This window comes from Phyllostomus discolor, chromosome 8 (genome assembly GCF_004126475.2).
Source record: "Phyllostomus discolor isolate MPI-MPIP mPhyDis1 chromosome 8, mPhyDis1.pri.v3, whole genome shotgun sequence".
Lineage (NCBI taxonomy): Eukaryota > Metazoa > Chordata > Mammalia > Chiroptera > Phyllostomidae > Phyllostomus > Phyllostomus discolor.
In genome coordinates, this window is record NC_040910.2 from 37,097,185 (window position 1) to 37,113,208 (window position 16,024).

Below are 16,024 nucleotides of genomic sequence, written 5' to 3' on the forward strand. Positions count from 1 at the left end.
CACAAAGGAATCTTGTACGGAAACACCTTCACCTTCATTCATTATATTAGAAATATGAGCAAACTTTCTCAAGGATACCATTTTTTTAAGCTACGAGATGTGCGCAAGCCACGGTGTTTGAGAACTCTGTGCGTGTCCACCTCGGTGGGCAGACGACTGGGACGCCTCCGGCAGAGGTGGATCTTTGGCAACAGAGCTAACAGCACCACCCTGGGGGTTTGCCTCCCCTGTCACTTGGCATTGTGCAGATGACAAGGGTAAAAAGAGTGTTCCTGCCACACGTCTAGAAGGAAAAGAGACTGAAAACAACCCAGTGTCCTCGGGAGGAGACCACAAAATGCACAAAGTCTGATTCAGCCAGGTGGGGAATATTATGCAGCTTTGTAAAAGGTGGAGGCACCCTGCTCGCTGACCCAAGGGGTCTTTACGAGACAGCGGGGACACGGAAGACCCTAGGGCAGAATAATGTGTGTGCACGTGTGAGGGGCACATTCTCATGTGCCCATCGGAGTCCTGAGGAGTCCAAGAGAATCAGTCAGTTTACTTGGGTGTGAGGGTCAAGGGTGCGAGAGACTGTCCAGTCTTTGCAGCGGGGAGCTTTTTACTCAGCTTTCAGATGGTTGAACCATGTGAGGGTGGGAATTAAATTTAAAAATCAGTACTAAGTTGAAGAAGAGCAGTACACCTGTTTGGGCTGCAGGGAGCCCATGAATGGGTGCCACACTGCATTTTAGGGGAGCACCAGTGCTGCTGATCTGAGCTGCTAGAGGCGGCCCCCCAATCATGGAATGGGCCATGGATCGCCTGGGGTTCCAGGCGTGTGGACAGGCATATGTGCCTGGGCCTGCAAAGGCCTTGGACCCCTGGACAGTACGAAGAGGGCTGCATCTGCACCCCAACTGCATGGTAGGAGGCTCTGTGGGACCCCACTGCCCCCGCCCCAAGTGTGGGTGATCCCAAAGCTACCCACTGCCCCCTGGAAGCCCCCGATGCTCACCTAGACTGACAGGCCACTGTGGTTATTTGCATTGCCATCAGACCACTTTGCACACGGGCAACTGAGGCCCAGAGGGGAACGTCAGTGGCTCAGGAGGCTAAACCAGTCCAGGGGCCTCACCAGAGCTCGAAGAGGTGGAGCCACTGCCTGATCATGGTTCAGATGGGGAAACCGACCCATGGTGTTGGGGTCCAAGAGCATATGGTCTCCCAGCTTGGAGCCTCCCAATACTCAAAAGAGTATTTTCCTTTTTTAAGGAGAGGAGAGGAAAAAGAGAGACAGACAGAGACAGAGAAACTAAAGCTGCATTTCCCTGCTCCCTCCCTCTCCCTTTGTGCTAGGGTCCTGGTGACTCAATAAACCTGGCTTCCCTCCCCTGAGGCCGTTGCCTGTTAAGCCACCCACAGTTGGAGTGGGAAAGGGCCAGGCAACAGCTTCCAGCCCCCACTTCCCCTCCATCTGCCAACTGAACCCTCAGAGGCTCCAGGGCATTCCCTCCTGTTAACCCCCAGGCTCTCCACAGCTGCCCCCCCCTTTGCCCTAGCCAGGAGCTTTCCCACTCCAGCATCCTGCCTCCCTCGGCCTCCAGGCAACCCCCACCCCTGCATTCACCTGCCTGCCCCCCAGGCCTCCGTGTGATGCATGCCTGGAGCAGAGTGCTTGGAGAGGAGGACCCCAGATCCTCCAGGGGAGCTCCCCCTTAATGAGTGAGTTATCTAGCAGGCTGTGTGTGTGTGTGTGTTTCTTTTTCTTTTTTGGTTAAAGCTTTGTTGAAATACACTTTATGAACTATACAACTCACCTATTCAACAATTCAGTGGCATTTGGTGCATTCACAATGTTGCGTAACCACCACCTCTATATAGTTCCAGAACATTCCATCACCTCAAAAAGAAACCCTCATCCCCATCAGCAGTCGCTCTCCAAACCCCTCCCCCAGGCCCTGACAACCAACCACTAACCCATTTCCTGTCTCTGGACTTGCCTGTTCTGGACATTTCACACAAATGGAATCAAACAGTATTTGTCCTTTTGTGTCTGGCTTCTCTCACCAAGCGTCGTGTTTCCAGGGCTCATCCATATTGCAGCGAGTGTCAGCGCCTCATTCCTTTAACCCCTGGGTCCGGGCAGTCCACGGGCCCCAGGAGACTCCGTGTTCAGTAACCATCTGACTGCGGAGGTCCTGGGAGGCTGCACACATTTAAATATACAGCCTGAGTGGGACAGAGTGGGGAGGCGACTCCCAGATGCTGGGGCCACCTGGTTTACTCTGTCTCACCACTGGAATTTATTCTGGTATCTACCGTGAGCAGTGAGTGAACTCCGATTTCCCCCCAAACAATCAACCAGGGTTCCTGCACTCTGTATCCTGGGGGTCAGGGGAGCAGATCTTCTCCATGGGGAGCCATCCTGGGCATTACGGGGGGGGGGGGGGGGGGGGGGGGGTTGAGGATGTCCCTTGCCCCACACACTTGATACTGGGAGCATCCCCACTCCTGATAACCACAGATGTCCCCAGACAGGGTCCCCTCGGGGAACAATGACCCAGGTAAGAACAGTGAATCCGTATGGGTCTTAGAAGGGCACATGGTTCTGTCGCCCTCACTCCTTTTTCCTGTCCTTTCCTGTCCCCGTGACTGAGGCTTACCCCAGTGCCTGGACATGCTGGCCACAGTCCACTTTGCTCAGGACACAGGGACCCCATGGGGAGAGTCATAGAGAGTGGTGTGTGCCCCTCTGAGGACTGTGTCATGCTGCCCCTTGTCCAGGAGACCCAGGTATGGGATGGGCCGGGGGTAGCTTCTCACACTCGGGGGGGGGGGGGGGTCGGACTGTGAGCCTAACACTCCCCATCTTCCTGGAATGTGATTCAACACCCTCAACTCCCTGTGCACCCAAAGTTGAAAGGAGGAAGTGAGGCCCAGTCCTGGCATGGGGAAACCCCAACGGCCTCTGGGCATTGGGCTATAAGAGCTAGTGGGCAGGCAAGGGGACCTGAGCTCCCACCCAACCATGATCCACAGCCAGCAGCACTCTGGCCCTGCCCTGGCCCTCATCTCGCTGGCCATGCTGCTGGGCGGTGAGTGGGCCACACGTTCTTCCGCCCGTCTAGCCGGGCCCCAATCATTCTGAGGAATATCCACCCGCGATGGCCAGCCCAATGCCCTCACTGCACAGAGAGGAAGACTGAAACAGGACCAGGGCAGGACCCATCTGCTGCTTAGGATGAACGCCCCAGAGGGAGAGAGGGGCAGCTCTGGGACATTCAACTCAGTCTCTCCATCTGTAAAACGGGCAGAGACCACTGCTTCTCTCCCAGGGAGGTGGGTAGGGGTGGGTGCAGCAGGGCCACGTGACTGTCACTGATGACTGATGCCCCTCGTCCTCAGGTGTGGCATGGGCTTCAGAGATCGTGGGTGGGCGGGAAGCCCAGCCTCATTCACGGCCCTACGTGGCATCACTGCAGATAATGGACAGCCACTTCTGTGGGGGCACCTTGATCCACCCGAGGTTCGTGCTGACCGCGGCTCACTGCCTGGAAAACATGTGAGTACCCAGTGGACCTGCCCGAGGTCTGAGGGTGAGGCTCAGCCCTGCCCTGGATCTGAGGGGACTGTCACCAAGGGAGCTGAACTCTGGGCCTCAGGATGCCCGTAAGGGACCAAGTGATGAGTGCCCTGCCCTGACCCCACAGACCCCAGGCCCTGTTGAATGTGGTGCTTGGGGCCCACAACTTGCGGAATATTGAGCCCAGCCAACAGCGGTTCAAAGTCACCCGTCAGTTTTCCAACAACTATAACTCAGAGCAGAATCTCAACGACATCCTCATCCTGCAGGTGCGTAGTTGGGGCCCGAAGGATCTATAGGACCCTTTTGTTCATCTTCAGCAAACATGCATTGAGCACCTACTGTATGCCAGGCCCCTGCACGTGCTGGGACATAGCCTGGTATGTAGTAGGCCTGATGAGGAGAGAACCATTCAGACAATAACCCCACAAAGGGTTGTTCCACCTGCCTCTAGGCCTTTGCCCTGGCCATGCCCCCTGCCTGGCACCCATCCCTCTGACATCCTCACCCCCAACTTCAGCAGCCGCTTTGCCTCAGCAACAGCTCCCCTCACCCTACTGGAAAGACAGCCACCCCTCCCGATGTACGGCTCACCTCTTAGCATTTCCCTTGGCTATAAGTCTGTTGTCCTCCTGGCTTCTCCACCTCCCCAGATAATCACCTGAGGGCAGAGGTAGTATCCCAAGGGCTTAGCAGAAGGCCAAGCACACAGTTAGCATTCAATAAGTGCTTTGTAAGCAAATAAATGCCACAGTGACAAAGGCTACAGAGGCGAGGTCCATGATGTCAGAGAATGTAAAACTGAGCTCTGGTGGGGTTTGGAGGGTCAATCAGAGCAGGCTCCCTAGAGGAGGTGACCCCTGTGGTCGAACCTGAGAGTGAGTGGGAGGGTCAGGCAGAAAAAGCAGTATGTACAAAGGCCCCAGAGGAGGCACTTTGGGGTGGTCAGGACATGAGCAAATGTGAGAAGGTGGTGGCAATGGGGTCTGGAGACAGGTTCTCACTTCCTACACACCTTTGCTTTGCTCCAGCTGGACCGCCCCGCCAACCTCAACGCTCAGGTCGCAGTTGCCCAGCTGCCCGAGCAGGACCAGCTGGTGCCCCATGGCACCCAGTGCCTGGCCATGGGCTGGGGCCGCCTGGGCACCCGTGCACCATTGGCCCACATTCTGCAGGAGCTGAACGTCACCGTGGTCACCTTCCTATGTCGGCCACACAATGTGTGCACCTTTGTGCCCCGTCGAAAAGCAGGCATCTGCTTTGTACGTATCCACCTGGCTCCCAGTGCCCTGAACCAAGTTTGCATGACCGGAGGGACCTCCTGAAAGGCTGGGCTGCTCTGGAGCAGAGCAGAGGCTTCAGGAACCGGCCACAGGAGGGAGGGTGGGCAGGCGGCCGGAATGCAAACCCACCCCCTCCTCACTGAGCAGCACAGGTGTGCCTTACTCCCCATCTGGAAGAGGAGCACACCCATCAGGGGGCTCAGCAGAACAGCCTCCACTCCCGCAGGCACAGAGGGGGTGCTCAGGTCATACCTGGTGGCCTTCGTGGGTCTAGGAACTTTCCCACCCTAGGGCCCCCTCTCAGACCCTGGGGAAGTGGGGGTGACTAGCTCAGCCTCGTTCCAAGGGTCCAGGTACATGGCCCGAGGCCAATAAATGCCTGCTTTCCTTTGGAGCGGCCTCTCTCTGTCCACTTGTCCACATGTCGGACTGGAAGCATTCTACCACTAACTAGCATCAGGCTGCCACTAGCTACACTTTCCCTGATGGAGCCACACCCAGGGCGACTGACCATCCTGTCCTCACTCTTCCCAGGGAGACTCTGGTGGCCCATTGATCTGCGACGGTGTCCTCCAGGCCGTGGACTCCTTCTTGATCCGGGAGTGTGCCACGGGCCTGTTCCCTGACTTCTTCGCTCGTGTGGCCCTCTATGTGGACTGGATCCAGTCCGTGCTGAGAAGTGTGGGGGAGGAGGGCAGCCGCTGAGCCGCTCGCTCCAGATGGCCCTCGCAGGGGCCAGGACCAGGGAACAAGCTCTAACTGGGGGCAGGGGGCTGTGCCCAGCCTCACGGTGACATCAATAAAAATCGAAACCCTCCTTTGGCTCCTGTCTGTCCTTCCCATGAGGGGGGATGTTGGGGGGAGCAGCCAAGGGCCCCTAGCACCCCAGGCCCCAGGCCCCAGGCCCCAGGCCCCAGACTCTGCACGGGGGTGTGGAGCAGAAGCCTGGAAGCTGGTGGAGGGCCCAGGTCACAGTATGTCCCATGCCTCCAATGCCTGTAGATGTGGGTTCTAATCCAGCCCTGCCAGTGTGGCCCTGGGCAAGTTGATGCCCATCTGTGTGTCTCAGTTTCTTCGTCTGGAAAAGGGAGCTACCACAGACATTTCCCAGAACCAATGAAGGAGCCCCACCTTGTTCCTCAGGGATGCGGGTGCCGTGTCTGGCTCTGTGTCTCCAGCTTGGGGCTTCTCATATGACCAGGCTGTCATAACTTGGAGTGCCCAGGGCCTGTGGGTCTCCTGACCCAGTCAAGGGCAGGCAGAATGCCTATTAGGGAGGCTTCCTGGAGGAGGTGGCAATGCCTGATATGAGGAGAAGAGCCCCAGGCAGAGGCACATCAAGCGCAGAGGAACAGGAAGGCATGAGGTGTGGCTGGAATGGAGAGTCAGGCGGTAGAATAGGAAAGTTCAGGGATGTGGCGGAGCATGCAGGCCCACAGACATGAACTGGGTGGGCTTAGAGGAAAGGCCTGAGGCCGGGAGGAGGTAGAGGTCATTGGCCAGTGGGTGAGTAGCCATGGGAACGAGGCTCCGAAGGAGGCCCCAACTGCTCAAGGGACAAACCAAAGCTGGAAGGCAGCTCTTCCTTCATCGGTTTGTTCTGCCACCACCTGGTGCCGCGTGCAGATTCGAGCGAGAGTGACAACGCTCAGGCCTGCGCTCTTTTGTATCTTTTACACCTCGTCCCCTGGTTCGTGTTACCAGGGACAAATGTGTGCGGGGACAGGGGACATGGCTGGGTCTTGGGAAGTGTGCATGATGGGTGTCAGGGGCCCGCTGGGCACTCCCTGGATTTCCCATGGCCCAAGGTGGGGAAGAGGTTTCTGTAAAAACCCCACAGCATCAGGGGTAGAGAGAGGTTTGCTAGAGGGAATGTTGGGAACAGAAGGACCCAACAAACACAGCCACGGGTGTTTTCTGGTTTCCATGGGCTTGTGGGTGAGAGGTGACTCAGGGAAGCGCCACACAGCAAAGATCAGGTCCAAGAGTGGGAGCTGAGGATGGGGGCTGGGGACGCTGGGTGGATCCAGGAAAGGACAAACCCATGGGAATAACAAGCAGGATGATCAGCAATTTGGGAGGCCTGCGGGGTGGTGAGGCGCTCCCTGGGAAGCCCCATGGAGGGGCGTCTATGCTACTGGGGACCACTCTCAGCAGCTCAGGGGTCCCCGGCCTCCAGGTCAGGGGAGATGCTCGAGTCATTGTCTCCTCTCTGGGGTGTAACTCGGGCCTATACAGTGCGAACGTCTTGCTTGGAAGGCTCACTACAGTATCGCCAGTGTCACCGGTACTCTGATCGCAAATTATAAGCCTAGCATTTGCCTCCCAGCCTCTACCCGCCAGGCAGTCAGCACCCTGCCCCGCTGGGGGTGATTCGGGGTTAATAAGCCCTCCGGGACATCACTTTCTAATCTAAAAACTTCACAAATTCATCCAATCCTTGGGACAATCCTATGCAATGGAGCCTATTATTATAGCTTCCCTTTTACAGATGAGGAAACTGAGGCACAGATGGGTTAAGTCTGTGATCTGAAATTATGTAGCAGGTAAGTGGCCAAGCCAGAAGGAACCCAGAGTTGATATGCTTGACCACTATGAGATGTGTGAACATAGTATACATACAGGTGGTGCTCAATAAATGTAGCTTTGGTTAAATGGGGTCTTCCTGCCTGAGCCAGCCCCCACCCCCAAGATATAGCTTTCTCCACTCTCCCATCTCCAGATTGGAAACAGGGCTGTCTATGCAGTAGGTGCTTACTGAGTACTTTATGATAAATTTAACACAATGGGGTGGGGACCCTGCCAAGTTGGGAGAGGGGCATGATTGGCTGATGTGCATGTGATGAAGCGAGAGATGCAGGGCAGACACTGAGTGCCTGCTATGTGCCAGGCTCTGGGGGAGCACAGCCGTCATCCCCACTGATGAGGTGTGGGGGTTCGCTTGCCCGTGGCCGCGTGTGGAAGGGAGCCCAGGGGCAAACGGAACTCCAGCCCCAGCTCCGGTGTCCTCAGCGCCCCCACCGCTTGTCCCTACAGATAGATCCGTTGGTTCCCTCCCCTGAGCCCTGTTCCAGGTCAGGAAAACGTTGCTTCTTGCGACAGCCTTGGCTACAGCCGTTGCAGCTGGAGCATTCTGGGGGAGGTGGGAAGAGGAACAGGGCCGTGGGGTGGGGGGCTGAGCCCTGGGGCCCCTTCTTTATTGCTTTGGTCTGAGTTCTTCCACAGGCCCAGGCAGAAGCTTCAGTGGACGTCCATGGTCCAGCCCCTAGGTCTGGCAGGATTCCTTTCCCAGGCCAGAAAGGGGACCTGCCAAGCTCAAGGGGGTGGGGGAATGAGAGGAGCTCTTCCCCAGAATCTTTGCTGGGGACCAGAGACTCATGAAGGCCCAGGTGGGAATGCGCTCCCCACTGTGAGCTATAGCAGAAGGGGCACTGGAAGGCCAGGCCTGGAGAGGGAGACCCAAGACCTAGGGGGGTGGGCATCAAATCACCAGCCAGCTGTGAATTGCGGGGCCTGAGTTTAAACCCTCACTTGCTCACCATGTCCCTGGATAGGAACTCATGGGGGAGGCCTCATTGTGCCTCAGTTTCCTCATCTCAAATGGGGATCCAGCCCTGGCTGGGTGACTCAGTTGGTTTGGCGTCATCTCATACACCAAAAGGTTGTGGGTTCGATCCCCAGTTGGGGTGGGTACAGGAGGCAACCGATTGATGTTTCTCTCACATCAGTGTTTCTCTCTCCTTTATCTCTCTAAAAAATGAATAAACATGTCCTCAAGTGAGGGCTTAGAAAAATCAAATAAGGACCTAGCAGGCCCCCATCCCCCTGTAAAATGTCAGGACAGCTCTGGGTGCACCGTCATTATTACAGTGCCCTGGGTAAGCCAAGGCATGTGGGGGAACGCAGGCGACATTCTTTGGGCCTAAGGTGGCCAGATTTAGCAAAAATACAGGACACCTAGTTAAATTTGAATGTCAGATAAACAATGACTAACTTTCTAGATAAGTACAATATTTGGGACACGGTTATACTAAAAAAAAAGCCTTAAACAAAACCTCACAGACACAGAAATCAGCATGGTGGTCACCAGAGGGAAGGCGGCTGTGGGAAACCAAAGGATAAAGGGGTTCAAGCATATGGTGACGGAAGAAGATTTGACTTTGGGTGGTGGGAACGCAATGCAATACACAGAGGATGTATCATAGAATTGTACACTTGAAACATAATTGTATTGACCAATGCCACCCCAAAAATGTAACTAAAAAGAAAAAATATTGTTTATCTGACTTTCAAATTTGTGCCCTGAATTTCATGTGGAGCCAGTCCAGGCCACAGCACACACCACCCCTCGCTGCCCACTGCTCTTCCCATCATCGCCTCCATCCCTTCCTAGGGGTGGAGAGAGGAAGTGGGGACACCTGGCCCCTCCATGGGGCAATGCAACGGTCCCCAGGCTTCAGGCTATAAGAAGGCCAGGTGGGCACAGGGGACAGAGACACCGGAGCCCCCGCCTCACCATGGCCCAAAGCTGCAGACCCTTCGGCCCTGCCCTTGCTTTCATCCTGCTGACCCTGATGCTAGGCGGTGAGTGGCTCCACATGTCTGCCCGTCAGTCTGTCCCTGGGAACCCATTCCTGCCTCTCGACTGTGCCCTTGACCCAAGTGGCCCTTTCATCCTCATGGAGGGGGCAGCCGGGGTAGGTAGACCCATTTTCAGAGGAGGAGACTGACGTCCAGAGTGGTGAGGAGCCCAGAGCCCAGAGCGACCCAGGAGGTGAGGTCACTGGGCATGCTCCGGGAACTGTAAAGCCAAGTTGGGTCCAGATACAGCTGTGCCCTGGCAGGGGTGTTGCAGGCCCCCCTTCCTTTCTGTGCCTCAGCTGGCAAAAAGCATGTGAGGAGCCCTTGACCCATGGGTTCTTGGTGGGGGTTCAAGGGCTAACCGGCCCGGTGGGGTGGGTCTCCTCCTCGGCACTCACCAACCCCACCCCTGCATGTCCCCAGGCTCCATGCTGGCCTCTAAGATCGTGGGTGGCCGGCGGGCCAGGCCCCACGCATGGCCCTTCATGGTGTCCCTACAGCGGCGTGGAAACCACTTCTGTGGTGGCACCCTAGTGGCCCAGAACTTTGTCATGTCAGCCGCCCACTGTGTGAATAGCAGGTAAGTGACTCCCGAGCACACCTTCCCCCTTTAGGCCCTCTGTTTCCACTTCGGTCAAACCTGGGTGGGAGCTAGGGGGAGGGGAGTGAGACTAGGGCCTGGGCTCCTCCAGGGAGACCCCATTAATTCATTTTCTCCACCAGGCCCAAGTGGCTGCATTCAGCCAAGGGGCCCAAGGCCCTGTCCCAGGGGGCGAGGCACCTCATGGGAATGGGGCGAGTCTCGACTGAGCTCTGGAGCCTCTCTGCCACCCTCAAAGTGCAGAGCCACCCCAAATCGCCTGCACTCACTTTGTCACAGAGACTTCCAGACGGTGCAGGTGGTGCTGGGCGCACACAACCTGGGGAGGTCTGAGCCCACCCGGCAGGTGTTCAGGGTCCAGCAAGTCTTTGAAAACGGCTTCGACCGCCAGAGGCTGCTGAATGACATCGTGATTCTACAGGTGCGGGGCTGGGTGGGCAGACAAGGGACACTCCAGGGGTGAGGAAGGGATGCCCTAGCAGGTGCAAAGACCCAGGGGTCTGAGGCTTGCAGAGGTCAAGGAAGAGGCTACAGACTGGGGGAGCATCTGGCTCTAACTGGCCAGGTCATCCCTGTGCCTCGGTGTCCGGCTGTGTAAACTGGGAAAGAAGCCCCACCTGGCAGGGCTGTGTAGCAAGGGAACACGAGGATGCAGAGAGATCTGAACAGTTGTCTGCTACCAGACTGTTGTGACTCTTCGTGCCCTGTGGCCAAGGGCAGGGACAGTCCCTGTTTTTGTGAAATGGGGCAAACTTCCCCACATTCAGACTGCTGGGAGACGGGAGAGAGAAACCTTCCCTTCCCACTGTGCATGGAGTTACGATTATTCTCTGTAATGTCCTAGAACCAGGGTTTTCTTGTCCTTGGTGTTGCCTGCAGCTTGGTGTATCGGGTCCCTACTGCTTATTACACTCAAGAGATGTCCAGGGTCGCCCTGAGCCACTTGCTCCTACTTCACAGATGGGGAAACAGAGGCTCAGGATGGGAACATCTTGGAGGGTGGGCATCCTACTCCACAGAATCCCAGAACCACCGTGGGGCCTCAGATGGGGAAATGGACCCGGAGAGGGGACAGCCCCATGTGACTCTTCGGTTCTCTCCCCTGTCCACCGCAGCTCAACGGGTCAGCCACCATCAACGCCAACGTGCAGGTGGCCAGGCTGCCTGAGCAGGGCCAAGGCGTGGAGAGTGGGGTGCGGTGCGTGGCCATGGGGTGGGGCAAGCTGGGCATGAACCGGCCAGCAGCCAGAGTCCTGCAGGAGCTCAACGTGACCGTGGTGTCATTCCTCTGCCGCCCCACAAACGTGTGCACACTGGTGCAGCGCCGGAGGGCCGGCATCTGCTTCGTAAGTATCTGCCATTCCCCCTCTCAGCCCCCACCCCACTCCCACCTGGGCTGCAGCAACCAGGACTGCAAGCCAGACTCCAGGGAGGACTTCACAACCCTGAAAGGAAGTGGATGGGGGGCTCTGGAAGCATAGCTCCTAACCTCCCCTGGTTCTTTGTGCAGGGGGACTCCGGTGGGCCCCTGATCTGCAACGGACTGATCCACGGGATCGACTCCTTCATCAGGGGAGGCTGTGGCTCTGGCTACTTCCCAGATTCCTTTGCCGCCGTGGCACAGTACGCAGACTGGATAAACTCCATCATCCGCCGCCATGATGCCCACCCTCAACTCCACCCCAGGGACCCTGAGAGTAGGACCTTTTAGAAAGGACTGCCCTGGTCACCCCACCTCACCTGCCCCTCACCAGGCCCATCCCATGGTGCACTATGCAGCATCTGGCACAATAAAAACCCTCTCTGTTTTGTAGGAAGTGTCTGGGTGTTTGTTGGCTGTGCAATTGAAGATTGAAAGTAGTCAGGAGAGTGTCTTGGACATCTCACCAGTATGCTGCCACCAGGGGGCAGCAAAGCCAGTCCACTGGGGTAAGAAGCTTCTTTCCCCCCACCTGCAGTAAAAGGATGCCAGTTGCCACTTCTGGTTTCCCTCCCATAAAACCCACTTACACATGGTGACAAAGCACTGCGGCAGGTGTTTGCTGAGCACTGACCAGGTGCAGAAATCATTCTCGGTCTTTGCTAGTGTTGGAGCTCTCCTTGGCCCCTGAGGCAGGCCCCGCCAGTGTGGTTTTACAGATGAGAAAGTGGGGTGCGGAGAATGAAGCCATTCTCAGGAGCCTGGGTTTGAGTCCCAGCTCTGACTTTTGGCAACTTGGTGGCTGTCTCTGAACCTCTGTTTCCCTGTGGGGAGGAGTGAGCTGCTGTCTAGGACGGGGGCAACCAAGGATTGGGGTCTCACTAGGGGACAGAGACAAGCCCTCCAGACTTTTGCTCTGACAAGGGAGTGGGGGAGCAAAGCAGATGATCCCCAGGGTATCCCCCAGTCCTGGTGGAAGTTGCTGTCCTGGGGCATGTGACTGACTTGTACCCCTCTTCTGCCTCTGGGGCCATGGGTGGGGACCACAGCAGACATGGCCTCTGCCATCATGCAGCTTATAGTCTGGTGGTGGAGGAAGAAATAGTCACCTGAACCAGCAAATGAACAGTAATGACGCCCACCACACACACCACAGGTGTGGAATAAATCTCCTTCTCTCTCTGTCCCCCGGCCCCAAATCCCCTCCCTGGGGACGGGAGTTCAGTCACCTGGGTCCCTCACGGCCTTTGCCTTGGCTGTTTCCTCTGCCTGCCCGTTCTTCCTGCAGGCTGTCCCCTTATCCAGCCTCCCCCCAAGTGCCACCTGCTCAGAAATGTGACCATCTTTTTCCACTTAATACTATACCCAGGGGTCTTCCCACATCCTCACGGGATGTGGGGATGTTCGGGGTTATTCACTGAACCACTCCATTGTTCTAAGTCATTTCCAGATTATGTTGCAATTTTGAATACTCTTACATAATCTGGATTCCAAATCCTCATGGGCTTTTGTTCAGAACTTCTGATTTTAATTAGGAAACATGTTAGGATCTAACAGATCACATTTATTTTCTATTCAGTATATATGAAATAATCTGCTGTGAGGGGGGAAAAAAGGAGGGGAAAACATCATGCATTGTTCCCACTGGGGATATCACAGTCTGCCCCACTCTTCTGGTTCCAGTGCCTGCCCCCATGGGTTCGTGAGACACTGACCCACCGTTTCCACCTTACAGAGGGCCACGTGACCCAGGTTCTGCTCCTCAGAACCTTCCATCCCCTGGTAGGTTGGTTTGAGACAGAGCAGATGATCCAAGCTCAGCCAATCAGAAGCAGCCTAGAGACATTGACTAGAGTGATACGGAATCAGGAGAGGAGCCCACTGAGTCACTGGGCTGAATCTGGGTTTCCTGGGCCACCACAGGGGAGACTGGTGAGGAGAGAAGCCATCAGGGAGGAAGGGGAAAACCAGAGGCAGAGACCTAACATTGTTCAAGGTGCCTGGATCAAGCCACACCTGAAGGCAGACTCTGAACTTTCCATTTAAATTTCCTTATTGCAGACACAGTCTTTCCAGCTGCCCCTACACACCACATTTTCAACATTCTACTTGTTGGAGTGTCAGGCCCCAGAGCCACAGCACTGGGGGACAAAAGGTATAGGGTGGCCTCCTCACCCCCACCCAATTTCTTCTCCAAGTTGGAAGAGAAAGACAATGAAGGGAGGTACAGAAAACGAGGAAGTTGGTTGTTTATAAACCAGCCTCCAACAGCTGTTGTGAAACTGTTGAGGGCTGGAAGGACACTCTTGTGAGGCTGGGCTGGGGGGCTGGGGTGGGTCCATCCCTCTGCTCTGCTCCTGCATTCTGAGGGGCTGCTCCCCACATCAAGGCCAGCCCTGGGCCAGGTACAGAGAGGCAGGAGGCACCCCTGACAGTGCAAAGTCCAGCAGGAGATAACCCCACTCTGAGGAGGGTGGAAGCAGAGGAACGGGCTCCCCTTCACCCACCTGGGCAACTGCCCATTGGGCAGATGGGGACTGTTGGAGCCGCCCCACCTTCCACTCTCATAAGAGCGCTCCAGGCCCCGCCTGGGGCAGCGTCAAGGCCACAGCAGCAGCATGGCAGACCTCTCAGTGCACCTGGCAGCTCTGATCCTCCTAGGAGCGGCCCTATGTGGTGAGAGTGGACCTGGGGCTGGGGTGACAGCAGGGGCCACCAGCCTGCAGGGCAGTCAGCCAGGGGTCCCCCCCACATCAAACAGGACTGTCTCCCAGTCCTACTATGTGGGCAGACATGGGGCAGTGTCCAGATGAATGGAAGGATCTGAAAGTTCATGAATTCTCAAAACTTGGGTCTGGAATGTGAGCTTTCCTCACAGTGAGAACATGCAGTCCTACAGCGGAAACTGGCAGCTGGTGTGTTCAGTGGCTGGCAGGAGCGCTGGTTTGGTCTGTCTTGCTTTTCTTGTTTAAATCAAAGCTGTTAGGCTCTGTGTATATTGTTACCAGGCATCTGAGCTTCTGAGTTTGTGACCCTGGGGTGTGGGGCTCCAGTGATGGAATTCCTGGTCTGAGGGGGACTGGAGGGGGTGGTGCACGGGGCCTCTGATGGCTGGGCTGCAGTCATCTGGGGAGTCCTCACACCCCCCTGCCTACGCCTAGTGGCACAGCCCCGAGGCCGGATCCTGGGCGGCAGCCAGGCCAAGCCCCATGAGCGGCCCTACATGGCCTCGGTGCAGGTGAACGGCACACACGTGTGCGGCGGTTTCCTGGTGACGGAGCGGTGGGTGCTGAGCGCGGCGCACTGCCTGGAGCATGTGTGAGTGGTGGTGGGAAACAGATCAGGGAAGGGGTGGGAGGGGGGCTACACGGATCTGACGTGGACCCTGCCCCACACCCAGGAACACCAATGAGACCTTGGTGCAGGTGCTCCTGGGCGCACACTCGCTGTCACAACCTGAGCCCTCCAAGAAGCTGTACGATGTGCTCCGAGCAGTGCCCCACCCAGACAGCCGGCTGGACACCATCGACCACGACCTCCTTCTGCTGCAGGTCTGCCAAGTCCAGCCTCAGTCGCTCCTGCTGCGTGCCCCCCACCATCCCGCGCCTCCCAACCCCAATGCCCGCCTCCCCCCAACCCCGTCCCACCGAGTCTAGCCATAGCCTTTCCTGATACATGCCCTCCTGCGACCCTGATGCTCGCCTCTCCCCACCCCCAGCTCTCTGAGAATGCCACTCTGGGCCCCGCCGTGAAGCCCCTGCCCTGGCAGCAAGAGGACCGAGATGTGGCGGATGACACGCTGTGCGACGTGGCCGGTTGGGGCGTGATCAATCACTCGGGCCGAAAGCCCGACCTCCTGCAGCACTTGCTCCTGCCGGTGATCAACCGTACCATCTGCAACCTGCGCAAGTACCACGACGGCACCGTCACTGAACGCATGATGTGTGCTGAGAGCAAACGAAACATGGACAGCTGCAAGGTGTCGGGTGGAGCAGAGGGAGGGGCACTGGAGTGTCAGGTGGGAGTGCAGGGCCCGCAGAATAGACAGCTGAGAGCTGGGAAGCAGAGCCTTTGGTGGGTGGGGCTTGCAGTAGTTGGTAGGGCCTGGAGAGATTGACAAGCGAGGGAGCAGGCTTGAACTGGAGGGAGGAGCAGGAATTGCAGTGGGACACCAAAGGCGAGATGCAGGGGTAGGAAGGGAGGGGCTGTGGAGTGGGAGTGCTCTCACCTAACGGCGCTGTCCACACAGGGCGACTCTGGGGGCCCGCTGGTGTGCAACGGTGTGGCTGAGGGCGTGGTCACCTCGGGATCCCGTGTGTGTGGCAACCCCAAGAAGCCCGGCATCTATACTCGTGTAGGAAGCTACACCGCCTGGATCAACAGCGTGATGGCTGGGGACGTGGCCACCTGGGGAAAACCTGAAGGGCCGGGTCCCAAAGAGCAATGAAGTCATTGACTCCTGCATCTGGTCAGACTTCACTTTTATTTTATTCCCTCTCCATCGTGTTTATTCATTTGTTTTTGTTTTAAGATTCTACGTATAAGTGAAACCATGTGGTATTTCTCTGACTTAT

The 16,024-nt window shown here is 56.8% G+C and overlaps 2 protein-coding genes across 2 annotated transcripts; both read left to right on the forward strand.

Moving 5' to 3' along the window:
- Positions 1 to 2,958: 2,958 nt before the first annotated feature.
- On the forward strand, positions 2,959 to 16,000 carry LOC114503604 (transmembrane protease serine 9-like). The gene is made up of 14 exons (XM_036034465.1): positions 2,959 to 3,077; positions 3,388 to 3,544; positions 3,693 to 3,834; positions 4,597 to 4,827; positions 5,383 to 5,548; positions 9,853 to 10,009; positions 10,310 to 10,451; positions 11,146 to 11,376; positions 11,541 to 11,727; positions 14,022 to 14,126; positions 14,612 to 14,768; positions 14,851 to 15,001; positions 15,169 to 15,429; positions 15,700 to 16,000. The coding sequence occupies exons 1-14, from the start codon at positions 3,011 to 3,013 to the stop codon at positions 15,895 to 15,897; spliced, it is 2,352 nt and encodes a 783-aa protein (XP_035890358.1). The 5' UTR covers positions 2,959 to 3,010; the 3' UTR covers positions 15,898 to 16,000.
- Positions 9,344 to 11,843, forward strand: LOC114503126 (neutrophil elastase-like). The gene is made up of 5 exons (XM_028520529.2): positions 9,344 to 9,432; positions 9,853 to 10,009; positions 10,310 to 10,451; positions 11,146 to 11,376; positions 11,541 to 11,843. Exons 1-5 carry the CDS (start codon positions 9,366 to 9,368, stop codon positions 11,739 to 11,741), a joined length of 798 nt encoding a protein of 265 aa, XP_028376330.1. The 5' UTR covers positions 9,344 to 9,365; the 3' UTR covers positions 11,742 to 11,843.
- Positions 16,001 to 16,024: the final 24 nt, after the last annotated feature.